Genomic DNA, 26,865 nt, shown 5'->3' with positions numbered 1-26,865 from the left:
CTCTACTTCATCTGGCAGCTGGTGGTCCGGAAAGATTGCAAACAACCAAGAGGTAGTTTTACGAAATTGCTATGGGCTGTTAAGGGGAAAGGTGGGGCTCTATGCATAGTTGTTCAAATTTCAGCTATGAACCTAGAATAATCATTTGTCTCATGGAAGACAATGGACCCACGTGGTCCTTGAGAGCCTCCCTTACCAGTGTGTCAAGTCAGATATTCTGAGCAAGAATTAGGGCAAAATCGTCTCTAAGGGGAAAATAGAGAAAGGAGTGCTTTCGGGTCCATGTTTTTAACAAGAAGCAGGGGTTGATATAGGAATTTAACAGACTTAAGGGCAACAAAATAGTGTTGTTGTCCTTAAGTGTGTTAAATTCCTATATCTATGGTTGCAAGTAAATGTTTCAAGACAAAAATAAATAAATTACCATTCCTCACATTATCCTATTTTAAACATACTTAGGACGGGAAGCGAAAATGGGGAAGTCATATACGGTAAGTCATAGTCTGACTTTGCAAGAGGAAATATGGCGGAGATGCCAGCGAGAGCACATTTTGGCTTCTTCAGACTCTTGTGGAAGGGAACTTTGAAATTTAATCGTGTGCCCTCTAGTGCTGAGAAACTCAAACTTCTTTTCAAACCAACTCTGCTCTCCTGCCCAAGAGTGTTAATAGCGTTTTAAAGCAGGAGTCTCCAAACTTAGCAACTTTAAACCTGGCAGACTTCAGTTCTCAGAATTCCCCAGCTGGCTGGGGAATTCCGGGAGTTTAAGTCCACCAAGGCTTAAAGTTGCCAAGGTCAGAGACCTCTGTTTTAAAGGAATTCTTTTACCTTCTGTTCCATTGTTCACTTGTTCTAAGGCTATTTCTTTCTGTATAGAAACCTATGTTGTTTGGGTGTAAGGAAATCCCTGCACCTTTGCACATAAACTTAATCTGAAAACTCCCCTTTGACTCAGGATACAATCAATCTTCCTTCATGAATCCTGCCTCTGGACCAAGACTTGATGGTAAGACATAATGAATTATTTCTTTTCCTCTATTTTGGAACCACAGTGAAATGCGATGTCAAAGATAGAAGGGAGCAGAAGTGATCCTTTCATATTCAAGAGTTTGTTAAAGCACACTCTGTAGGAAAGCGGCCCACTGCTGTAGTGCCTGACCCATGCTTAACAATAATGCTCTAAAGGCAAAGTTGAAGGCATTTGCCAAAAATCATTGAAGGAAGTATAAATTGTCTAAGTTAATTGTATGGAGATTCTCAGTCATCCAGGTCACAGTTCTCCCAAAGGTGCTTTTTCAAGAGGCAACTGGACTTTCTGGTGTTTTTTTCTTTTTCTTTCAAGACGTTGGCTTCTCATTCAAGTTTTATGAGAAGCGAAACGACTTCAAAGAAAAAACCAGAAAGTCCAGTTGTCTTTTGAAAAAGCACCTTTGTCTAAGTTAATACACAAAGGATCTAGTTTAATAATTCTCAACATGTGGCTCAGAGGCCACTAATGGTTTGCAAGAGTACTGCAGGTGGCTGAAATAAATTTCTTAAAATGGCCGAAACCCAAAGATAATACAAGTTTCCAAGTTTTTTAATATTCATGTTTAAAATTCTAGTTTTCCTCCCAAAATCTCCTAAGATTTTAGACAGAAGCACTATACCAAATAATCTATGAAAATTTTGTATTCTCAAAAATGTTGGTCTTTAAAAAAAATTAATTTTGGTTGAGGTTCAGACTGATCCCACATAGCATGGTGCTTCCGTAATGGGACTCTAACGCTTTCAATCACAATGCAATGATTTCATAAAAGAAAATTTTCTAAATTGCTGCTTTAATAGGGAGAAGGGCAGGAAGAGATCAAAGACAATGAAGAAAAGGAAAATGGATAGGGGAATCTCCGGTTAAATTAACCATAATATAATCTTTAAATGTCAATATTTTGAGAAAACAAATTAGGGGAAAGAAGAAATTTTATCAATATATCTCCACTGTTTTAAAATCCCATTAACAATATATCTGTGAACTAGCTGCTTTGTAAAGCTCTTTTGTTCATTTGGGAAAATATTTAATAGAATATTTAATTCTTTATTTAAAAATTCCACTCGGGCTTAATCCCAAGTGATAGAAGACTTGACTTTCGTCCAAGGGATTATGAACAAGCCAAGAGGTTCTTTACAGTGTATTTCAAAAATGTTTACTGATAAACCCAATATACAACAGTCATAAATTCATATGCTGCTCTTCTATGGGTCTGCTTTGCCAGATACTGTGATATTATTTAGAAATAAGTCAAACTGATACCTGTAAAGGTCACATTCAAGTAAATGTGATCAGATCTAAATTCAAAATGAGATCTTCTCTGAGCCAATGGGTATATTAATTTTTGTTTTTTAATCTCTGTAAAGCAACACATTACATCATATGCCCTTTAGTATGATGACTGAAAAATAGCATTTTCACTTAATTAAATCAAATTGTATTCTGGTAAATTGACTATCACTTTTGAAATTAAAACAAAAATCAAACATTCGGTTAAAAAAATGTTCTTTACACTAGGTAATATCTCATTTCCCAACCTCAAAACATAATTACAACATTCATCTGTTACAGACCACATGTGATAGTACATCACACTAAACCTGTTTACCTGTAACTGCTCCCAAAAATTACATTTACCCATTAAACAAGCTAATATATGGTTTTATAGTACTGTACTCTGAAAAATAGCTATACTTCGCTTGTCTGACTGGGCATTATGAAATAGGTATGCTATTCACACTATGTCGTATTGTTTAAAGATGATAGTAAGGTACTGAAGCAGATCAATGTGGATGACTGCTTTTCTCAGCTTCACCTGCTATTTCTACTAAATATATTTATGTTGGATTAATTTCCCACTATTTTCATTGAACTTAATGCAGGTTAAATAAGGATCACTCTTCATTTTATCTCTACCAAAATGTTATAAAGCCGTGATTGGCTTAAAGTTGACCTGTTTATTTTTTTTCTAAACTGAGTGGAGAAGGAAGGAATTTCAAATAGGATTTAGTGTGCTAGATGTTTCTTTTACAAAAAAACATTTTTTCATTAACTAAAACTAAATTGGGGCGCTTTTGAAAGTTAAATCCTGATTTTAAGAAAATGAAGTCAACTTCTTAATATGAAGACCACAGACTGCGGAAGTTACACTGGTTCTCAAAGCTAATTGCTCACCTTTTTTAAAATTCTCAACAGAAATACTTGCTTTCTACAACAAAACCTGAACTACACATGCCTATCTCCACAATCTGCAAAACACATACTTCTGCCAAAGAAAATAAGAGATTTCAAGGTGAGGATTGAGAAATGTAGTATCAAAGAAATGTCATTCAACAGCTTTTACTCAAATAACTTTTTCCCAATTCATCACCACTCTTGAATCATGATCAGGCATTCTGCTAAAACCTCAGGCACAGATTATTTATTTCTAATCCAGTATAGCGTGATTCTGTGTCCTTTCAAAGTTTTGAACTACAACTTACATACAATCTTGCAACTCCAAGTGCTATTTGAGCGGAGTGCATGAGCAGAAAAACCAAAATTCATCAGTTTATCTTCCTCTACTCTAATATCACACCTCTTACTGGCTAATCTCTAGAGCTAAACATACAACATAAACAACTGTAGGAAGTTAAGTAAAATGGAGTGATGGCTACCAATATTGAGGGGGGGGGGAGTTTCTTTGGTTAAACATGCACAGGGTAAGCCAGATTTTACCACTTACTTCAGGACCGAGACCTCGAGACAGATCCGTTTTAAAAAATAATATTGCCATTATTTTTTTCTTATCTATAAGCACCAGTTTTTTCTTATTTAAAATGTTTTTACTTATAATCTAATTTACAAGTTACTTAGTCTTTCTACAACTGGGGCGGTGGGGGCGGAGGGGTGTTGGATGTTCAGATAGAAGGAAACGGAAGAGAAAAATAAGGGGGGGGATTACACCATTCTCAAGAGAATTTGGAGCCTTATTTCTACACAATTTTGCCATGTGTATCTACTAAAGTGGTGAACCCATCCAGATTTAATTTATTCACCATTTCACCCTCTGTTGTTAGAAGCAGTAGAAACCTTACGTAGGCTGTGAATGTATCTGGGCAGCAAGAATACTTTTAATACTAAAAATGCTGTCTCACTCTTAGCCCACAAAACAGACAGTCAAACCTCTCTCCTGTTAGCGTCTCCCTGTTTTATCAGACACCAGGGAGCCGTCAGCGGGTGGGGTAGGGGAGACTTAGGGGCAGGACAACTCGGAAGGTGGTTCTGGATGAAGATGACAGTCACAGATCAAAGCTACATTTTATGGACAGTGGACTCATCCATAAAGTAGAAAGCACTACTAAACGCTTGTGTCCAAGTGTAGTGTTTCCTACTTTATGGATGAGTGTACTGTGAGCAACGGAGGCAACAAGGGACAACACAATCAAGAATGGAAAACAGAAGTAGAAGCATAATGTGTAAGTATTATCCACAGACTGTATTGCACAATATTTTATTTAGGTACAGATTCCTTTTGACATACTGCCATTATATTCATCCCTCTTTCCCAGCATTTGGACTCAAAATCCCCCAAGCTACATTTAGGGCCGTTGTGCATGTTTCTGTGTTTAAATAAAATAAAGGAGAAAAACTAACGAAGTGGTTACTTGTCTTGTACTTTTTCTTCATGCAATTTTGCTATTTCCTCCATCTTCCATAAGTCGTATTCTCTCCTCAGCTACATTTCACGTTTTTGAAGAGTCAAACAAAAATAATTTTAGTTGAGCAAAGCCAAATTCAAAACTCTATGTTTCATTTCTTTTGCTGGTTACATTTAGAAACCCATTAAATAGTTCCCTCCAAATCTAATTAATTTTGCCAATTATTGAAGAGGGGTTGGCTGAAGTGTGAATGTTGATGATGACAGGATAAGCTAGTAAGTGTGTATATGGAAGGGGGCTTCCTAATTCTGAAATATTTCATGTCCATTAGTGTAATGAAAATAAATAAAATATTAACACAAATATACATTGAATTTATTCACAAAGGTTGGAAAAGCTAAGGCTTAACAAACACGGGCGTTTTAAAATTTCAAACTCAGTTCTGTTATGTTCTCAACAAGTTTTCTGGTTAGAAACAAAGAAATTTAGTTACATTAGGTTCCATTGAAGAAAAAAATATTAAATAATCTATTAACCTAAATTGGACCTTGTTTACAAAAACCTCGGAGATTTTAGCGGATCAACTTTTAGCTTCTTACTCTGCTTCTCATTAACTAATAAACAATTTATCTAATCAATCAAATATTGTTATTTAAAGTTAACCTAAGGGCTAAAGGCAGTAGGCTAGAAACCAGATCATCTGCTTCAGTACTGGCTTAAGCACAAAGCTAACTGGATGACTTTGGGCCATTCAGTCTCTCTCAGCCTTTGGAAGAAGGCAATGGCAGACTACTTTCTAAAAATGTTGGTAAGAAAATTGCAGGGATTTGTCCAAGTAATCACAAGGCATCGAAGGTATATGCACACACACACAGCCTTTTTACATCTAACTATATGAATGCATGCAAGTATGAATATCTAACAATGTTAGAGATCTGCTCTTCCTTTAAAACTTGTGTGCAAAAACTGTTCATTTAAAACACTGCCCGCCTCAAGAACTGGCACTTTACTAGCAAAGATGTAGAGAAAAGGGTTAAGTACAGAGTTGTTTTATTTTTATAACATGAAAAGGGGAAGTACGTTTTACCATATTTACAGTCCTGATTTATTTTTATATATAGTCTGCATGCCACACGGGAGGATTAAAGCACAATTCAGTTTACCTCAAAATCCTGTTCAGGCTCACTTCCAGATATGTATCTTTCTCAAGGATTAAAGTACTGAAATGAAGATTCAAGAACTTTCCCCCCTCGGGGCTACCAACCTTATTGTGGTGTCTTAATTACTATTTGTCATCATATTGTGTATTTCAAAGAACTGTTACAACTATGGTAAGGAAAAGTACAGGGGAGACTCTCGGGAGCTCTCAGAACATGAGATGTCACCTTATTCCCTAAAATTAAAAAAAGCATGAGTTTCTTGCCAGGATTGAAGGTACATGATCTCAGCATTTAGAAAGAGGCTTAAAACCCCCCATCTATGCATGCTAAGGTGGCCAGGAGGAAAAACAAACAGGACACATAGACATACCATGGGTTGTATATACTCCCCACCTAGAACTCTAGAAAGAGCGCAGAGAAGAGCAACAAAGATGATTAGGGGACTGAGGACTAAAACATATGAAGAACGGTTGCAGGAACTGGGTATGTCTAGTTTAATAGAAAGAAGGACTAGGGGAGACATGATAGCAGTGTTCCAATATCTCAGGGGTTGACACAAAGAAGAGGGAGTCAAACTATTTTCCAAGGCTCCTGAGGGTAGAACAAGAAGCAATGGGTGGAAACTAATCAAGGAGAGAAGCAACTTAGAACTGATGAGAAATTTCCTGACAGATAGAACAATTAATCAGTGGAACATCTTGCCTCCAGAAGTTGTGAATGCCCCAACACTGGAAGTCTTTAAGAAGATGTTGGATAGCCATTTGTCTGAAATGGTATAGGGTTTCCTGCCTAGGCAGGGGGTTGGACTAGAAGACCTCCAAGGTCTCTTCCAACTCTGCTATTGTATTATTGTACCTCTGCCAAAATATAGCTACAAAATGGCTACATTTTAGTGATTTAACTTTTGTTTTTTATTTAAAATAAAGAGTTGGAAATGGAACAAGAAGCTTCTAAGTGACTCCTGTTACGATTGCTACCCTTAACCACTACACTTTCACACAAACAATGCTTTCCAGATCATTTTCCCTTTCCAGAGTTTACAAATGGGAATCAGTAATTTGCTTTAAAGTTCTTAAATCAGGCCTAACTCAGCTATAAGTAAACTTAAGGCTTTTTACAGGGTTAAGAGTACATATGACATTTGTTCCACCGCGATCTCTCATTCCTATTCTTACTTTAACACCCATCCAAAAAAAGGATGGAAAGGTTTAGCTGAAATAGGACAACCCTACCAATGCTGTCTCTGAAGCTCTCCAAATTGAGCTTGTGCATTCACTATTCACACCTATTGCCATTTATTGTCCATGCTAGCATCAAGTACAAAATGATTATCACTTCCAGGCTACTCAAAATGGGTCCATCTGTTTCAATAATTTTACTGAACAGGAAACATCTATAAAAATGCAATTAATTTATTGCATTCATCCAGTAAAATAAATTTGCCTAAATATATTAACATATTAGTTATATCTGTTTTCTAAAGTTACATTGTTAGTAACTGCTCATGCCAGATAGGGGACTGCTGTTTTATTTCTTGGAATCATATAATTCCACATAATTTCAGGATGATTTGTTTTTCATGCTGAGAAACAGCCTTTTGAATTCCACTAACACCTAGTGCATATGTAAGGCCAGCAACAGAAACAGAATGGCACAGAGAAAAAAGGTGGGTCATGGAATGACAACTATCAGTCAAAATATGTTAATTTTTATTATGTTGGGGTGTAATTTTTCCTTAGTAATTACAAAATTAGGTCCATGATTCCAAGATGACTTTAGGCTCTGGCATATCAAACAATAAAATGTGAAATTCCATGCCAAGAGTTTCGTTACCAGTTTGTGATTCTACATGAAGGGAAGAGAATTTTAAAAAGGAGGTTCACTATCTGTATACTATTCTGGAATGGGATACATTCTCCTTTGTTAAGCAAGAGCAAAACCAAACAATATTGGCAAAAGTAGGCTTTAAACATGTATTAATAGACATGATGGGTAGGATCAATTAATACCTAGGTTTCGTCTCCTCTTCCCCATCCAGAACATTAATTCACAGAAAAATCCTAAAATATTTACTTATATTTCAGTTAGGGGATTGAAATGGGCAAAAGGCAAATCAGGATGGCTTTAACACAGAGCCCTATGTAGACAAGTAACCAAAAGCTAACAGCAGACAGCTGCAAGAAAGATAAACACAAGTGGCAGGAAGTTGTGTTTAAAGTGGGACAGAACTGAGAAAATATTGGGAATCTTTAAAAGCTAGAGGCATTATAGCCATTCCTTTATTCCTTTTATTCTTGGATGGAAAAGAGAATCTTGTTTTGTTCAGCCATATTTTTTCAAATCTGAATTTGCTCTCCTGAATGTAATGTTTCAAATGCACAAAAGATCAGTGATTTTTAAAAATAAAAATTCTCTTATGCATATCTAATTACACCCCATAGGTACAAGTAAGATATATTGCAGTCTGCTTGAAAGTTTTTTTTTCTATTTGAAAGGGAAGTAGTTTGGACACTATTATTAACTCTGCCCAAAGAAAAGGAATTCAAAAAGTTTAGGTTTAAGAGCTTTTGGGTTACGAAGATACTTTTGGATTTAGTTTAACCATAGTGGCTCGATGATTAGTGATGCCGAGCTTGTCAAGCGAAAAGCTGACAGCCCAGATTCAAGACTTGAGTGATACCTGATGGGGTGAATGCCCATTACTTGCTGCAGCTCCTGCCCACCTAGCAGTTCAAAAGCATGCAAATGGGGGTAGATAAATAGGTATTCACTGGGAAAGTAACAGCGTTCCGTGTGTTTCGGCATGTAGTCGTGCTGGCCACATGACCATGTAAATGTCTTTGGGCAACACTGGCTCCCTTGGCTAAGGAAAGGAGGTGAGCACTGCCCCCTGGAGTTGGAAACAACTGGACAGGGAAAATCTTTACTTTTATTTTGTGTTAGTTAACAAATCTTCAGCAGATTGAATAGAGAAAGGTGTGCATGCACGTGTTCTAAATAGATGAGACTTAAGTACTTTTATTCTAATCATTCGTTCATCCTTGAAACAAACCAAAAGCACTGAATAGAGAAAGAAGCAAAAGTAATGTTGAAAAGCCTACGTATTTAATTGAAGATCTCCTTTGACCAGACTTAGAGAAAATTCTGACTCAGCAACAGATTTTGCATTTCATAAGTTTATTTGACAGAAAAAATCTCCTTGCTGTACATATCAAAAAAAATTAAATGCTTTTAAGAAATATGAAGAAACTTCTGTTCCCACCCTCCCTGATTTAGGGTTTCTCAGCTTCTTCTCAGCAAAATTTCAGTCACCTTCCCCCCCTAAAATGCCTGAATGCCCCTGTTCCAGTTCCAAACTTAACCCCTCATGACCTGGCTCAGCTGATCAATATGAAATAGTCTCTTTTGAGGGAGGAATAAAAAGGAAAAAGAGCACTGCATATTACATTTATTTTGTTCTGGGGGAGGAGGAGGAGCAGGAATAGTTTAACCCTCAAGTTTGCCACCACCAAGAATCGACTCCACTGTCACAGGCTACTGAAAGAAACTGCCTGCTTTTCTTCAGAAAAGCTTGATAGAAACAGTGGGGAACAGAGGAAGGAGCTACTAAATAGCACTGCCTTCCATCTAATTCTGGGTTGGTAACATGCACTCCAACGTTTTATTACAATCCTCCACCATTTCCAAGGGGGAGGAGGGGTCTGAGAAACACTAAATCAAACAGATTAGATCACATATCCCTCTACTTCCCACCCACCCATTTGTGTGGTTTGTTTAAAAACCTTTTATGTCTAAATCAACAAAAATGAGACAGCTCTCTTAAAACACAGAAGTAAAGATTTAGCTGCAAAATGCACAGGAAAAAAAATGCTCACTGGAGAGGGGGAAAAATCAAATAAACATCACCAACTGTTGAAAGAAGAGGAAGAGGAGCATAGAGGTTGCAAATCCTGGTGGGTGTTGAGCAGAAATGTCCAAGGACAAGGGGAATGTAGCTGCCAACAAATGGCGGGCAATAAAGACAGGGACAGTAAAAGAAAAAAACTAATGAGAATATAAAGGTGATGGCAAATGAAGAGACCTCCACTCCCCCCCTCATGCAAACACACTGGTTTCCAGTGGACATCAGGAGGTGGGGGGCTCCCACCTGGAACAGCACTGGAGGCTGGGGGTGGCGCAGTCTGTGGTTGCGAGGACAAGGACTTTCCGCTCTCCAAAAGGCTTACGGGGACCTTGGGGAGAAAAGGGAGGAGAAAAAATTAAGCAATGCAAAACAAGTTGGTAACCTCTTGTCAATTAACTTCTTAGTCATCAGTGTAGCTACCTACAAATATTTTAAAGTACATTATATTAAAGGAAACATGACCCATTACTGCCACTAATTACTGGGCTTTGGATACCATCGTTACAAAAGGCCTTAAAATCAACTACCCTTTGGAAATAACAACAGGAATATAAGCAATCTTTGATTTACAATCACAACTGAACCCAAAATTTATGTTGCTAAGTGAGAAACTTGTTAACTGAATTTGTCCCATTTAATGACTTTTCTTGCCACATTTGTTAAGTGAATCACTGCAGTTGTTAAGTTAGTCACATGGTTAAGTGAATCTGGTTTCCCAATTGACTTTGCTTATCAGAAGGTTGCAAAAGGGAATCACATGAACCTGGGACACTGCAATTGTCAGAAATATAAACCAGTTGTCAAGCATCTGAATGTGAACATCCTAACCATAGGGATGCTGCAATGGTCATAAATGTGAAAAATGGTTATAAGCCACTTTTTTCAATGCTGTTGTAACTTTGAACGTTCACTAAACAAATTGTTGTAAGTGGAGGACTACTTGTATTTGGTCTTTTCCGTAAAGAGAAAGAAAGTATCATTGAAGTCCTCTAAATTTTTATCATACCAGGCTATTCTAAGAACCATGAAATATTATGTATAAATTGTCAACTTCTCATTTTTGCTTCTCATCCCCTTTACTCTCTGTGTGTATTTTTAGATTACAACTCCAAGGGTAGAAAATGAATAGTTTATTATGGAAGCTTATTATGTCAAGTCTTACAGAATTTAAGAAGTCAGCTCTGATAAGTTTGAAGAGAACAAAGGAATAAATGCTTCATCTTTAGCTCTCTGGATCTCACCAAATCAATCAGGAAATGGAGCAGAGCATTTTCTGAAAATGGGATGTGTTCAGACTAAGGACTCCACTTTGTGTGATGACTCCTCCAGATGCTTCCCTGGCTCAAGTACAGCTGTGTCTTAGCTGCCCTAAGGCTTCAGGTGGTGAAAATGTGGAACTGCTGCCAGTCAGTGATGAGGAAGAGGAACTGCCTTCTGCATCTCATCCAAGAACACGCAGGGCAGAGAATGTCAGAAAAGATTAGTCGCGAGGAGAAAGCCTTGCGGTTCTTGATGGGCTGCCCTGGAAGCTGGTTATTTAACACAACAGACAGATGGAAGCGATGCTAGGAACAATGCATTTATTTCTTAGCTGTGTATTTTTTGCTTGTCGTGATTCTTGCCTCACTCTGGATTGGCATGACTTGGATTGTGCCTTGTGAACTCTGGACTTTTCAATTGCCTCGTGAACCCTCTTGTATTATGGATTTTATTTTGTCTGGTGGGTTTATTCTGATTGGGAATCTTTCAAATGCCTTGTGGACTCATTGGCCATTGCTCTGTGGATTAGCTTTAGTCTGCTTGCGGCTGGGCTTAACTGGAACAGTTCTGGGTTTTTGGTGAATGCAGTTGTGGGGGAAATATTCATTAACGCACTAAACCAGTTGTTTGTGTGAGAGCAGGACAGCACACTTTGAAATTAACAGAGTCCCCAGCTACTTTTGGTTGGCAAGAGAGCTTAAATTTCAGAGAGCAAGTGGATAAGAAACATAGTGGGTATAACAAATTAGCTATTTACTAGAAGAGAAATTAGCAAGGATAATCCTCTTTGACCTCCAGTCTAACCAAGGACATCCCATCCATCATTATCTCATCTTAGCCTTGTCTTTTTCAGACAGGCCCATTAAGCAAATCATGCTCATGGAAATAAAGATGATATTGGTGCTCTGGCAATTTATTTGAAGCAAACTGTTTATTTATACCTAGATGTAAATAAGAATTCACAGACTTCAAGCTGGAGATTTTAGGATTAAAGACACTAGCACAATTTCACCATATCTTCAGGAAATGAGTAGAAACACAGTGTCAGAAATAACAAAACTATAGTAAGTGCAGTCAAGTCAATTGAATCATTACATTTAATAGGACTTTTAGCAATTGTTAGGCATTTCTAAAACTAGCAAGTCATGCTCATTACCTTGAAGTTCTGCGACGAGGAGCTCGGGGACTGGGAGATTTGCGTCGCCGTTTTCGACCTGGAGACCTGCTGATGCTTCGTCTGTTTCTCTGCAGGGACCTCTCCCTAGATCTGTCTCTGCATAGAGAATCAGGGTATGAAACTGACTTGGATTCAATGTTAAATGTATTCTGAACTAATCCTAAACATTTTCTCAGCCAAGGGAAGTAAGACTTGCTGAAGAGACTTACCTACGTCGATCCCTTGGAGCAGAGGGCGGTTGGGCAGGAGGGGAAATCTGACGCCGTTCTGCTGGGGAGTAGCTCAGAGAGCGGGAATCTCTCAACGAATCAATTGGTTTTCTAGGGCTGCGTGACCTAGCGATAGAAAGAGCCAATGGTTTAAAAAAATGGTCAGAAATGGAAAAAGACACTAATTGGAGAAATGGATTGAAGATGAAGGATTGGCAGAGATAGCAAATTTAATTGCATTAATTAGGGGAAAGAATATAAATAATTTGTGTCCACCTGGAAACCTTTTTGGGACTTTATACTCAAGAGAAAAAAAATAAAATTTTCATTTTAGGTTTTGACAATTAAGTAATTCAATATTAATAGAAACAGTAAAAATTGATATTATAACTGTATTATATATCTCACTGTAATGAAAAAATCTGGAAATCACTGCTTTTTATTTCTTCCTTTTCTTTTTCTTTCATTTTATCCATCTTTCCCTTTTCCCTTCCCCCTTTTTTCCCTTGTCTTTATTTGTATTTTATATTAAGAATTTTTAAAATAAAAATATTGTAAATATGAGAAACACTACTCTAAAAGAAAGAGGCCCATCAAAAGCAGTATAAAGAATTTTCCCTCTGTGTCCATAGGAGAACATGGCAAAAGAAGATACTGTAATGAAAATACTATCAGTTATAAGCTGCAACATTCTTAGTAAATATTCTTAAAGTAATATTTTACAATTTTTTTAAAGTACTTTTAGGTACAGTCTACCATGTGCAGTCCTATTGTAACTGATACACCTCTACCCAAAATAGCTAGTGCCACAAATCTTCCACAGCTCTTTTAGCATCTGGCAGCCTTCTTGAACTATTTCCCCAAGATCTCATAACATTTGTACTAAGCATGTGATGCCAGAAGCCATTCTAAACATTCAGCAAACAGGACAAACTATCTTCTTAGGGTGCCAAGTCAAGGAAGAGAAGGGAAGATCTAGTTCACCTTCACACTTCAACAACACAGTCAATAAGGAATCGAACACTGATTCTCAGGTGTAAAGTATTCATTAGCAGAATACTTACTTTCTCTTCTCTGGAGATGGTTTCTTCTTCAGGGGGCCCTTCACCACTGCCTGGAGTCCTGTTTTAGGCAATGGTGTGGAGGAGGACGAAGATGACGAAGAGGAGGAAGATGAGGAAGAGGAAGAGGCTGAAGAAGAGGAGGACGAAGAAGAGGAAGAGCTGCTGCTTGTACTGCTTGAGCTTTGAGAACGGCATTTACGTTTGCCCATTTCTAGAGGTTGCTCATCACTTTTAGTCTCTTTCAGCACTGGGCCTGGTGGCCTTTATGAGAAAAGTAAAGGGAAGAGGATATAATCAGAGACTGGGTGGCTGCAACTGAGGAAAGTAGATTCAGCCAGGTGAATTAAAGAAACTCACATTTCTGAATGGATACAGAAACTTCCAGCTCAGGTTGTTTATGGTAAAAGTCTAGGGAAACAACTGATTTGAATCTTTTTAAAGTTTTTCTTAGCAGCATATTCAGCCTTTTATTAGTCAAAAAGTAGTCATAAAAGGGAACCTTATGCATCACAATGACAGCTTTGATTGGAATAAGCAGCTGGAAAATGCCACAAAGAAAAGTAACATTGTTACTTCTTACCACATTAACCCTCCACCTTATTTTTTTCCTTTTTTTTCCTTACATGTTTAGGTATTTCAAATCAAGAGCCACATTGCAGCCTCCTTCCAGATATGCTCCTGAGGTTTATGAGAAGCATAGAAACATTACTGGAAATAAAGTAAAATTGAAACTGATAACATTTTGTAACACACTACTTTCCTTTTCTTTAATTAAAAAAAATCGATCATGCTGGGAACTCAGCAGCTTAGATTTTCAATTGACAAGACTACTGCTACTTCATGGAGACTTATTTCCTAGGAAGCAGAGATGAGTCACTTGTATTAACAGATCCAGAATTTAGGCTACTCTTGCAAACAAAAAGTAATCATGACTAAACAGCTTTCCAAGCAGCCAAGGATTCAAAATGGAACAATGTTTTAATTACAGGTTCTATCAAGCTGTCTCTTGCTATCCCATTAATTCTCTATAGTCATTTCCTTGCTCTGCTAGTCCAACTCTTAAAAAGAAAAAGAAAAACCAACCCTAATTCTCCACACTATCTCGAAAGCAGAATTATAAAAGTTACAAAAGCCAAGACTGCATTTAAATTCTGTTAAATACATATTTTGCAAAGAGTATCATCCATTTTTTGCAGGCATACTCTGATGCAGTACAACTCTACAAAACCTGATATAGATAATACTGAGCAAAATTAGATTATCTAAGAATACAGTACAGTATCTATTAGTCATACCCAGTAAAATAAGCAAACACGGCCTCTGGTGGACAAAGGCCATCATTACAATCTTTCAAAAGTATGACCAATGAAGAAGCCTTTCTGAAAGGTCTACTCTACACAGTATCAAGTCTACGCACTACATATTGAACAGTCACTTGGTTGATATGGGCAGCTATAAAATTTGAAGAAAAAACCAAACATATGAAGAGATGAATGAAAACTTACGTTTCAATTGGCAGTTATTAATATGAGAACTGAGGAAAATACAGATGCTGGAAAGTATACACAGCGACCAGGCTCAGTAGTATGGTCAACTGCAAGGGCACTGGCAGGTTTTGGATGCCCCCATGTATGGAGTGTCAATTGGCTATCCCTCATACCAGACTAGCCATGTTCCTCATCTGGCTCCTCTGAAATCATCTATCACCACAAATTGTCTTAGATTCAAGAACGACTTTGTTGCTCCTTGAGCTGTTTCCCTCCCATATCACAGCCAAGCAGAAATATAGAGGTCATTGGCCTTTTTGTATTTGCTCATATAGGAGACCAGATTAGAATTCAATTGACGAAAGAGTTCAATCAAAACTTCATTTTTTAAATGTAGCAATACTAGAAACAAAAATATTGGTTGTGTTATACACACCTGTATCTATTTTATATGTTTGCACAGAATATCTGAGACAATGCTTACAGACTATGGGTATGCGCAACATCTTTTTATGGCAGAGATCTAATTCCGGAGACTGGGATTAGAAGGGATATAAGACATGAATAAAATGAGTGAATGTGCATATATATATATATATATTCTAACTGACCATGAATAAACTGGATGTTGGTATTACCAGGCAGTGACTGTAGTTGGTTTATCAGACATGGGAGGAAAAATGATTATTAAGAAGAAAGGTTCTTACTGTTTCAATTCAATCTCAACCTCAAGATCCTTTGTTGCCTGATCATGGGGACTGGACTCAGATGAGCTGGACTCAGAATCAGAAGTTGAAGAAGATGAGGAGGAGGAGGAAGATGAGGATGTTGATGAACTAGTAGATGAAGCAGATGAACTTCTCTTTGCCTTCGAAGGGGCAGAGGGTGGAGGAGAGGGAAGATCAAGTTGTAGGACTGTGGGACAGCTGCTCCTGGTGTCATCCTCCATGGTGACAGAAGACAACTGTGACTCGGCCTCAAGGGTAGGTAAGTGCCCCTCAGACCCGTCTGCTACTTTTCCTTCAGATACAATCTCCTCTTCTTTGGGGGACGGCACTAGGACAGAAATCAGTGCTGGTAAGGGACTTGAAGAAGCAGAGGAGGAGGAGGAAGCAGAGGAGGAGGAGGAACGGGATGACAATTTAGCTTTTACAGGAGAGAGGGAGCCTGCATGAGAACTGCTTCTCCCTGACATAGATGCACCAACTCCTGCATCATCTTTCATTATAGCTTGGTGCATGCTCTGATTCCTATCTCCTGGGCTGTTTCGGAGGGCTATGGAATCACCGTTCTTTGATACTGGAGGCAAGTCATGTAGCATAGATGGATCAGGAGAGAGGGCTTTTCGCAGTTTAGGCGATTCCTCACAAGGTGGAGTTAAAGAGCAAGGAATGGCAATGTTGTTTTTGCTATGCCAAAGAGAAGAGCTTGTTGGCTTCTCTTGGAGGTCAGACTTGGGATATCTCTCTAGAACAGGAGGAGAGCGAGACTTTCTTCCTGGAGATGTGCAGGCTTCCTGGGAGCCTGATCTGGAATGCTTCCTCACAGGAGATGACTGACAATCAGGGGATACTCTGGACCCAGTGCCTTTATAGGATACTGTTACACGTGATGCATCTAATCTGGGAGGTGAACGGGATGCATTCCGACTTGTTGCAGTCCTCTCTGGGGACAATGGCAACATCTGTACTGGTGATTGGGAATGACCTCTGTGCAGTAGTTTAGATTTCTCCTGACGAGAAGAGGATCTTGAGCGGCTTCTAGCTGGAGAGGAAATTGACCGTTCCCTCTGCAACAAACCCCGAGATTTATCTCGTCGCCTGGAGAGCGAACGGGACCGACTCCTCCAGGAGTGGGAGCCAGATCTTTCTTGTCGCAAAGAAGGTCTGGGCCTGTCACCATAGGATGATGACTGAGACCGATGTGGATGTGTGCTGGTGCTTGACTTCTCTCTGGAGAGTGATCTGGACCGTCCACGTCTTGGAGGTGTTCGAGATTTGCGCCTAGGACTCACTGGTGATACAGATCTCCGTCTTCTTGTAACTGGTGTTCTAGATTTTTCTCTTGATCTACGTCGTCGTGGAGGGGTTCTAGATTTCCTTCTAGGTCTTGGAGATGATCCAGCTCTGCAGTGATGTCGGAGTGGTGTTCTGGATTTTATTTGGGACCTTGGGGATGACCCAGATCTACGTCGTCTGGGAGGTGTTCTAGACTTTATTCTGGGTCTAGGAGATGAGCCAGACCTACGTCGTCTTGGAGGCGTTCTGGACTTCAACTTAGGTCTTGGTGGAGACCTGCCACGCTTTGGAGGACTTCTGGATTTTGGTCTAGATTTAGGTGGTGACCTTGATGTTCTGCGTCTTGGAGGTGTTTTTGATTTTATTCTTGGTCTGAGTGGTGACACAGATCTGCTCTCAGATTTCTCTTTCCATTCTGGGGAAGAATCTGAACTGCTCTCACTAGACTGTATTTTTGGCTTCTCTTTAGTTCCAGGATAAGAACCTGATCTACTTCTTCGAGATGCCTCTTTAAACACCCCTTTCTTCTCTAAAGGTGATCTGGGCCCCATCACTGCAGGTTTAGAAGTTTCTCTTATTTCCGGAGAAGATCCAGGTCTATTGTGCTTTGTAACAATTGCAAATGTGCTGTTCTCTGGTTCTGGAGAAGAATATACTTTGCCTTGCATTGGGGACGAAACTGATTTATTCTTGTTGACTGACAATCCTGCAGAGCGACTAAGTCTGGGAGGTGACTGAGATTTATCATCTTCTGGAGATGTTGATGAAGAAGTAGAAGAGGAAGAAGAGGAGGAGGAAGAAGAGGAGGAGGAGGAAGACGAGGAAGAGGAAGATCCAGATCTACTTCGCCTTGATGGAATATCTGTTTTTTTAAGTACTGGTGATGACTCGCATGGCATTTGTCTTGAGGAAGATTGCATTTTTTCTTTTCCAGAGAGAGATGAACCTGATTTACTCTTTTGGCATGGAGGTGAAGTACTTTCCATTACTGCCATAGGACTGGATTTTTTGTGCCCTGGAGAAGATCCGGATTTTGTTTTTACTTCTTGGATTTTTTTTTGCTTTGGAGGAGTTTTGGATTTGCCATTTAGTTCAGGAGATGGTCTGGATTCACTTCTCCTTGAGGGAGATTTCTCTTGCGCTGCCTGAGGAGACTGTCCACATCTGACTTGCTTCAAAGGTGAAGATTTTGCCATCTCAGGAGAGTATCTTGACTTGGTCCTAGTAGGTGATCTTAACTGTTCTTTGGTCATTGGAGAAGAGCCAGATGTGCTTTGCCTTGGAGATGACCTAGTCTTCTTTAACTCCAGAGAATCATTTTTGCATTTATCCTGTGGTGAAGAAGATTTCTGCTTAATTTCTAATGAAGATCCAGATGCAATTGGTCTTAGAGGAGAAAGAGATGTCTCTCTCAAAGCTGGAGGTGATCTAGACCTGCTCTGCCTTCGGTGTGGGGATCTAGATTTTTCTTTTGTTCCTACAGATCTTCCAACTCTGTTTTGCTGCAGTGGAGATTCAGACTTTGATTCAGGAGAAGCTGCTCGCCTTATTGGTGATAAGGAGTTTTCCTTTGCTGATGATTGACTGGAACTAGACCGACTTTGCCTTGGAGATGATCCCATTTCCTTTTTCAGCATCGGGGATGATCCTGCCCTTGGCTTTGTTTTCACTTCTGGAGAAGACTCAGATCTGTTTCGCCTTCTTGGTAATCTCATCTCTGGTTCTGGAGAAGACCCAGATATACTATGTCTTGAAGGAGACTCTGATTTCTTTCGCAGTGCTGGAGAGGAACCAGATCGACTTCTTTTTGAAGTGCTTCTAGCTTTTTCTTCAGCTGCTGAAGAAACATCAGACTTCCTTGTAAGCCTTGGAGATGAACCACAACTGCTCTGAGGGGACAGTCTGGTTTTGTTTTTGAGGGCTGGAGGTGACTTGGATTGGCTACGCCTAGTAGGTGATCTAGATTTCTTTTTTGGTGTTGGAGAAGAACCAGATCTACTTCGCCTGACACTTAATCTAGATTTCTTTTTTATTCTTGGAGAACTAGAACGACTGCGCCTTGGAGGTGTTCTTGATCTTTTCTTCCTTGACCTTGGAGAAGAACCTGAACGACTCCTTCTTGGAGACAACCGAGTTTTCTTTTTAGCTTTCGGAAGTGATCCAGACCGACTACGTCTTGGAGATGCTCTTAACTTTCTTGATTCAGGAGAGGAACCAGAAAGACTACGTCTTAGCACTTTTCTAGCTCTTTCCCTCATTCTTGTAGATGAATCAGATCGACTTCTCCTAGCAATTCTGGAAACTTTCCGATCTGGAGATGACACAGATCTGCTTCGTCTGGCTGAAATCAAGGATTTCTCTCTTCTTGGAGATGAACTTGATCTTCCTCTCCTGGGAGGTGTCCTAGTTCTAGATCTGCCCCTTCTTGGTTGTGTTCTGGAGCGGGACCTTGCTCGCCTGGGTGGGCTTCTTGATCTAGATCTGCCTCTTCTTGGTGTTCTTGAACGTGACCTCCCTCTTCTTGGTGGTGTTCGTGACCTGCCCCATCTTCCACTATTTCTGCTTCTAGACCATCCATGTCTTTGAGGAGTTCTAGAACGAGACCAACCACGCCTTTGAGGTGTACGGGATCGACCCCATCTGGGTGGTGTACGAGAACGTGATCTACCCCATCGCTGAGGTGTTCTTGAACGGCCTCGCCACTGGGGAGTTCGAGAACGTCCCCTTCGCAAAGGAGTACGTGAACGGGATCGAGCACGTCTCTGAGAACGAGATCTGCCTCTTCTTAGTGGGGTGCGTGTGCGTGATCTAACTCTCTTAGGTGGGGTCCGGGACCGCGATCTACCTCTACGTGTAGTGGGTGTTTGAGAGAGAGATTTGTCCCTCCGACTAGCTCTTGATTTGGAGCTTTTAGCTGGTGGGGTGCTGGAAGGTTCACGTCGAGATGTCTTAGAAGACTGCTTTTGCCCAGAACGAGAGATTTCAGGGGATGAGCTAGATTTCTCTCGCTGGGTAGAGGCTTTATCTTTGTCTTGTCTTTTGGGAAGGACCTCTGGAGAACAGTTGCGAGAAACTGGAGCAGGCTTAGTTGATGGGGAAGGAGAAGAGGAGGAAGAGGAGGAGCAACTACCACTCTCTGAAGGAGAAGGTGAGTGCTGAGGTGTAGAGTCCTCACAAGGCATCTTCTTCAATTTGGTCTCAACTGCCTTAGAAGCAGATGAGGAAGCTGTAAGCTCCTCCTTGCTATCAGGAGAAATCTTAGTCTTGGATGGTGGAAGAGTCCCATTACGATCTTCTGACTGCTTCTTAGCAGATGGAGAGGAACAGGAAGGAGACCTCTTCTCTTTAGAAGGGGGACGCTTGTCTCGAGAATAATCATTCAGCACAGGAGAATGATGCATGCCCTTTGGATCATGCTCAAGTAAGGGAGTGGATTTTCGACCCCCATGCCGAGCAGACTTTCTATCCTTGTCTCTTTCTTTCTCTTTGGCAGGAGATGAAGGACTTGGAGAATGCTGAAGGGTCTCACGTACTGGAGAATGCTTGGATAATTTCTAAACAGGAATATAAAAAACAGTAAGTAGAATTATCCTTTAGAAAAGCAAAAAGGCTCAGCAGCCAGCTCCCAACTATATTACAAACATTTTGAAAGTGAAAAGATCACTAGGGTTCTAGTTTAACTCTAAGCAACTCATTAATTAGCTGTCATATAGTTTGTTAAACACTGTTTAACAAACTATAATTATATTTTAAGTTTGAGGAAGACACTGTTTTAATATATTAAAAGAACAACTTAGAACCCATCATTTCTCCTCTCCAATTTTAATGAACCAGTCAGTATTCCTAAGTCTTTTTGTTCCAAGTGACTTCATTTATGTAAATGTTTCTCACTTTCCCAATGCATATATTATTCTTTACCTCCCGCTTTGCTCTGCTTTCTCGAGGACTTGTGCTCCTGCCTCGTTGGACAGGCTCAGCAGAAGATGAACACTCTTTTTCTCCCAAATTCTTAGAAACCACTTCAGTGCCCTGTTTTCGTGAACTCGATGGAGACTTGCTCTGCCGTCTAAAGAAGCTCCTTTTTTGAACAATGGGGCTGCCTGATCTGTAAATAAATAATTAGAAAGTTAATCCACAAGTCTGCCCAAGTTTAATAGCTACTTACAAGACACAGAACCAAACTGTACCTGCTATGGGAAGCATCTGATGAGGAAGAGCCATCTGGGGAGGAAGAGCGATCCCGACGGTCTTTCTGAGATGCAGACTCACTGGTGGACCTGAGAGTTAATGAGAATCAGTTGAATGCAAAAAAGATCAATTTTAGTTGCACAGCACAGGTAGAATAGATGGTTTTTACCTCTTCCGTTTCTTTTCCTTGGATTTGTGTTTGCTTTTGGGACTTGGAGATCTGGGGGGGAAAGTTTGTTTTGAATCATTCTTGAACAGTGATGTATGTAGTTACTGTTTCTCCCTCTGTTCCTTTCATATCCTTCACAGGACATCTATTCTAACAATATCCAATAATAACTGTCCCTAACACACCAACTCCAAATTCAGTCAGGAAACGAATGTGAAGTTTAGATGTACATACATCTTACAAAAACACTGCCGAATACATGGGATCACACATCTGCTGCCTACACAATCTAAAAGCAGCCTCTTTTCCCTAAGATCAGGATCCCATGTAGACACCACTGCTTTAAGATGTTGAAAACAAGTGCTACATTTGCAACTCTCACACATTCTAAGGCACCTTTGGAAATTAGACCTATGGAGCCCTAAATTATTGAAGCTAATTCATCCTAGCTTAGGTGATTCTGAGAATAAGTAAATAGAAAGAACCACTACCTTCTACATCCAAACATTTTTTAAATGGCTGATTATTAAGACTCACCTATGCTTCCTTTTCTTTGATTCTGATCTAGAATAAAAAAAAGAACAGATGTTGCAGATGTTTTTAATTATAATTTCCATCAGTTGCAGCCAGTGTGTAATGAACACGAATTATAGAATTTGTGTTCAGCACCAGATTTCCTGTTCCAATATTAGACTTTATTCCCAAGTTACCAGAAAACTGATGTCATGCCCAATAACTTTAGGAAGGCAAGGCTGATGTTCAAAATTGATGCTGGATTACAAATGTGAATTCTGCCCATGAATCCCATCGAAAATGGTTTTAAGCAGATTTCTGGAAAAGCAAATGCAGCATACAGAGTGAGAAATACAAGCCTATCAGATAGCATGCCCCTAATTTTTATACAATCACTTTATACCACAGAAAAAAAAGATTGCAAGAATGCAATATATATATATATATATATATATATATATATATATATATATATATATATATATATATATATATATATATATATATATATATATATATATATATATATATATATATTTGAAAATAGCATTACAAAAGAGTTAGTAAATCATTGTCACAATTAAAACATGTCTATAAAATCCAATCCTCACACTAGAAGCCAGTCATTTTTACCTCCCTACAATCCCATTACCTGTGTTTCTTTTTCTTTGAGCTTTTTTTCCTTTCTCTTCGAGAAGGTGATCTGCTCTCAGACCTTGAAAAGCCAAAAGGGCAAGATACATTTTCTGAGAAACTTAAAAATATAAGTTTCTTTTCTTACTTCTAAATCTAAATTCCCCCCCTCCCTGGCTGAATCTAATGAGTCTGAAAAAAGAATTCAAGTGTCTTGGGCTCACCCACCCACCTATCTCTGCCCTTCTTCTTTTTCTTCTTCTTTTGTTTTGGAGATGGTGACCTGGAACTGCTAGAGTCTTTAATAAGACTGAGGAGACAAAATCCAAATAATAAATATAATTACAGACGTCAATTCACAACATTCTATATAAGCAGCAACCTACTAAAAATCCTATCTTTCAGTACTTTTTCTTACAAAAAATATATCTCACAGGTACAAGAAATAAAGTCAAATATACACAAATTCTAATTAAGAATGGAAATCAATCATGAATTATCTAATAATTAAAGGGGTTTCATTAAGATATAATCTTACTGCCCATGTGCAATGCTTGTTTAATATTCCCTACGTTTCATGTACTTTATTTGAATTTCTCTTTTTAAAGTCTCTTAATACAATTAAAAAGCTTGCTGTGGCTTTTTTACTGTAGTGGACATAACCAGAGCTACCTTATCTCCTCTTCTTGCTTATTTACTTCCTCATACCTATACTGCTTCTGCTGCTCTTGCTGTTGTTTTGCCACTGCAGCTGTTGCTGCCTCCTTGGCCCTACGGTTGGGATCAAAAGAGCTGCCATCCACATAACTATCACTGATCCCAAAAGCAGCTCGCAGCCTCTCGTTCTTCTTTTCATTGGCCTCAGCCAGCTGATGGGTCTCTGTAATACTGGAAAAGAAAAGTAATAGTTAATAGAACAAATATATCATAATACAAGGATTCTATCAATATGCAGATTGAAAGGCAGCATATTTTTGGAACAACAGTCTCTTAAGATGAAAAGTAGCTGTCATAATAAAACAACTACACAAAATCCACAAATGCCTTATTTACCTAGACTTCTGCTGTTGTTCCCCCTCTTTGACAACTGCCACATCTTTTTCTAGAAGCATCATCCGAAAAGTGGCCACTTTCTCCTGAATCTCCCCTTCTCCATACCTATTGCATGCATCAGAATAGAATTTAGTAGGTTATTTAAAAGCTAAATCACTCCAATGAGTTATGAAAATATTCCTAAAATGCATGGATTATAAAATATCCAAGAATTCACCTTATAGCAAGTACATAGCTTACTTAGCATAGAAAATTGATTAAAACCAAAATGGAACCCAAAAGAGTTTTAGCTCAAATTCTGCTTCTACTTGGACTCTTTTAGAACATCTTCACAAATCATTTAGCCTTCTGGCCATTAATCTGTGAAAAATGTAGCCAATAATAGCCTACCTAACTGGACTATTCTATGTATTATTATTACTGCATATTACTACCATGAATTTCTATATAATATTCAAAATGCTTTACAATATTAGGCATTGTTAGTACAATATGTATTATTTTCAACCATTTTCATTTCTAGTATATCGCAAATCTGATTACTCAATTTTAAAAGCCTTGTAATAACCAAAGTTCTACTAAGTATGTAAAAATTTTATTCTTAAATTTTGATAAATGTTTTCTGAACAAATTCCACTGCTCAAAATGAAAACTGAAAAAACCATACTGCTAATATCACTACACTGTATTCCTTTACCCAATACATAGATATTATATTTACAATACTTGTTCTGCTCATAATTCCAAACAAATAATAAATGATAAACAATAATCTGAGTGCCAAAGCCCAGAAGGGAGAAATTTTGGATGCAAAGTGTACTGACCATATCATTCCCAAATCTGTATATTCTAATAACAGTGTTGGTTTATTTGCTCCTACCAGTTGATTTATTATTCTCACTGCTCTTCTCAATCATCGTGTCTTGAAAATGTCTTAGCCTTGACCATCCTGTAACAACTCACCCTTGCTCTTCCATGAGCTCAGCCAGTTCTAAGCATTTCAATTCAACCTTCCTTTTGCGCTCGTGATCCAGGATGTCCTGGTTGGGTTTTTTAACCAAAGATGACTCCAGTTTCCTCAGCTCCTCTTCTGACTTGTAGTCAGTCCGATCCTTCTTGTGACGCACTGCCGAGAGGTTCCGTTGCACGTAACCGTTGGTGCCACTGCCCCGGGGAGTGGGGAGTCCTATCCCATTGTACATGGCTCTCACAGACTAGCACCTCTGGTGCCTGATACTTAAACAGTATGGAAGAGCAGAAGAAAAAGCAAAGGAAAACTTTTTTCACATGGATATATCCACCATCTGCAATCAAGAAAGACTGCAGTCTTTATTAATGAACTGATTACTTTTCCTTTTTGTTAAAAGTGCCTTATTCTCAAATCCATTTCATGTCCCAGACAATTACACATTTTATCACTCCCTCTTATTTTTCCTGGAAAATGCCTATTTTCTCCCTACTCGTAATGTATACCTCACCACCAGATCCCATATTTAAATTTTCTTAACAGTGGGGCAGAATTTAATGGCACATGCTTTCCAAAGGAACCCTTTTATTAAATAATTTCATATGTTCTGCACAACTGCAACCACTCCCCAACTGTTTATCAGCCCACAAATTTCACCCTTATTATCAAGATCTAAACACATGGATTCAGATCTGCTTTATCTTAATACATATCCTGTGCTCCAAGCACAATTTTTTTTTAAAAAAAAAGACCCCTTCATGTTTTTTATATATATATATATGGTTTATTTTCAATGGTTCCGGTTCAAAATCCCCTTCCCAATAAAGGAAGCAATCCTAACTGGGACTTACTTCAGAGTAAGAACTGGCCTGCACAATTCATCCTCTAATCTTTTTACAAGCTTATCATAGAACACCCCCTCCCTTTTTTTTAAGGCTGAACAACCCTATAAAGCTACCCTTTACCCTCTAGATCCTTATTTACTAGTAATAATACTTTATACTGCATTATCCTTCTCCGTTCTTTACAGCAGTGGTTCTCAACCTTCCCAATGCCGTGACCCTTTAATACAGTTCCTCATGTTGTGGTGACCCCCAACCATAAAATTGGTGTCTCGGTTCCTAAGACCATCAAAAATGTGTTTTCCGATGGTCTTAGGCGACCCCTGTGAAAGGGTCGTTCGACCCCCAAAGGGGTCCCAACCCACAGGTTGAGAACCACTGCTTTACAGGCTCCTACTTCCTTTTCAAAAGCTGAGTAAATTCATGCTTTCTACTCTTTAAAAGCAAGCTCTCCAATCCAGCTCAGTCAGCAAACAACATAAACACACATTTCCATGTCTTCTCTCTAGCAACATTATAACCGAAACAGCTTGATCGGTGTCTTTTTTTAAAAAAAAAATCTTTAGACTAATCTAATAGTCTGGGAATTGGATGGTGGCTCCCATTTATACATATTAATCAGGCCCAAAAACTGATTTGTTTTTTTTTCTCTTTTTATTCAGCCAAAGGCTTGGTAGGTGTTACCATCTGCTATGACGTTTACTTCTTACCTTCCCTCCGAAATGTCCCCAACCCTACCGACCTGTAAGGCCTAGCCAGCCCACTATTCGAATTCCTTGCCGCCTCAGGCCCGATCTTCCTCCGTGGAAAGCATCCCAGCCTATTAGGCCTCCTCCCTCAAAGGCCCGCGATTCACCTTTACCCCTGGTGCTTCGAGGGTCCTCCCTGCCTTCCCAACGCACGAAGGGCAAATCTGACTTGCCTCTTACCTCAGCACCCGTGTAAAGGCCACCCCACGTTACACGTACATATACACACACCCCGTGCCAGAGGCAACGTCTAGCCTGCCCCCCCAAACCCGCACACGTCCCCAGGCCTGCCCCGCCACCCCGGGCTCCAAGCTGGTGCTTCTCCGCGTCCCTCTCCTCGCACAGCCCCACGTCCCCCGACCCCTCCTCTGCCTTTCGCCTGCGCCACTCGCTCGCGCTCCCTCACCCGACGCAGCAGCAGCCGCCGCGGCGCAGGCGGAGGGTGAGGGGAAGGGTGGGGGGGGGGGGCAGGAGGTAGCCTGGAACCTCCCCCCGTCCCCTCCAATTCGCTCTCGCCTGGAACACTCTCCGCCCGTTGGCTTATGGGAAGTGGAGTTCGCAAAACGGCTCGCTAGGTCCTTCCTTCTCGCAGAGGGCGAGAATAAAGACTACTCGTCCCGAGATGCCTTTCAGGCAACACGAAGGTCGGCCGCCATTTCCTAAAGCGCTCTGGGGGAAGCGAAAAGGGAGCCTCGGGACCGAATTTTCTCGGTTTCTCGTCTCGCTTCCCTCCAAGCTTTTCTCCCTGCCCTTTAGTCGCTATCGCCTGATAAACAGACGCATGCGCGGAACACTTTAGGAAAC

The 26,865-nt window shown here is 39.7% G+C and overlaps 1 protein-coding gene and 1 long non-coding RNA gene across 9 annotated transcripts; one reads left to right on the top strand and one right to left on the bottom strand.

Annotated features, from left to right (window-relative positions):
- LOC309401759 lies at positions 1-15,630 on the top strand. Of its 3 annotated transcripts, none has more exons than XR_014176795.1 (4): positions 1-52; positions 956-1,006; positions 3,224-3,320; positions 14,074-15,630. It is a non-coding gene; the product is annotated as an uncharacterized lncRNA (long non-coding RNA). The 3 variants fall into 3 exon arrangements; XR_014176796.1 differs by lacking the exon at positions 14,074-15,630 and adding an exon at positions 10,846-12,137 and having other exon boundaries at positions 3,224-3,336; XR_014176797.1 differs by lacking the exon at positions 14,074-15,630 and having other exon boundaries at positions 3,224-3,755.
- LOC309401754 (uncharacterized protein) lies at positions 8,987-26,865 on the bottom strand (the record flags this gene model as incomplete). Of its 6 annotated transcripts, none has more annotated exons than XM_081970974.1 (15): positions 26,468-26,865; positions 24,467-24,739; positions 23,504-23,608; positions 23,159-23,338; positions 22,683-22,760; positions 22,470-22,532; positions 21,842-21,868; positions 21,305-21,355; positions 21,135-21,224; positions 20,866-21,052; positions 15,637-20,501; positions 13,443-13,703; positions 12,379-12,504; positions 12,149-12,265; positions 8,987-10,060 (listed from the first exon to the last, which is right to left on the bottom strand). In XM_081970974.1, the coding sequence occupies exons 2-15, from the start codon at positions 24,703-24,705 to the stop codon at positions 10,051-10,053; spliced, it is 6,399 nt and encodes a 2,132-aa protein (XP_081827100.1). In that variant the 5' UTR covers positions 24,706-24,739; positions 26,468-26,865. The 6 variants fall into 6 exon arrangements, with proteins under 6 accessions (XP_081827100.1, XP_081827099.1, XP_081827101.1 ...); XM_081970973.1 differs by lacking the exon at positions 26,468-26,865 and adding an exon at positions 26,023-26,314; XM_081970975.1 differs by lacking the exon at positions 26,468-26,865 and adding an exon at positions 26,055-26,314.

The sequence above is a fragment of the Natrix helvetica genome (assembly GCF_964273705.1).
Source record: "Natrix helvetica genome assembly, chromosome: Z".
Classification (NCBI taxonomy): Eukaryota; Metazoa; Chordata; class Lepidosauria; order Squamata; family Natricidae; genus Natrix; species Natrix helvetica.
Note: the sequence above shows the minus strand (reverse complement) of the source record. Positions and strands in the feature narration are given on the sequence as shown.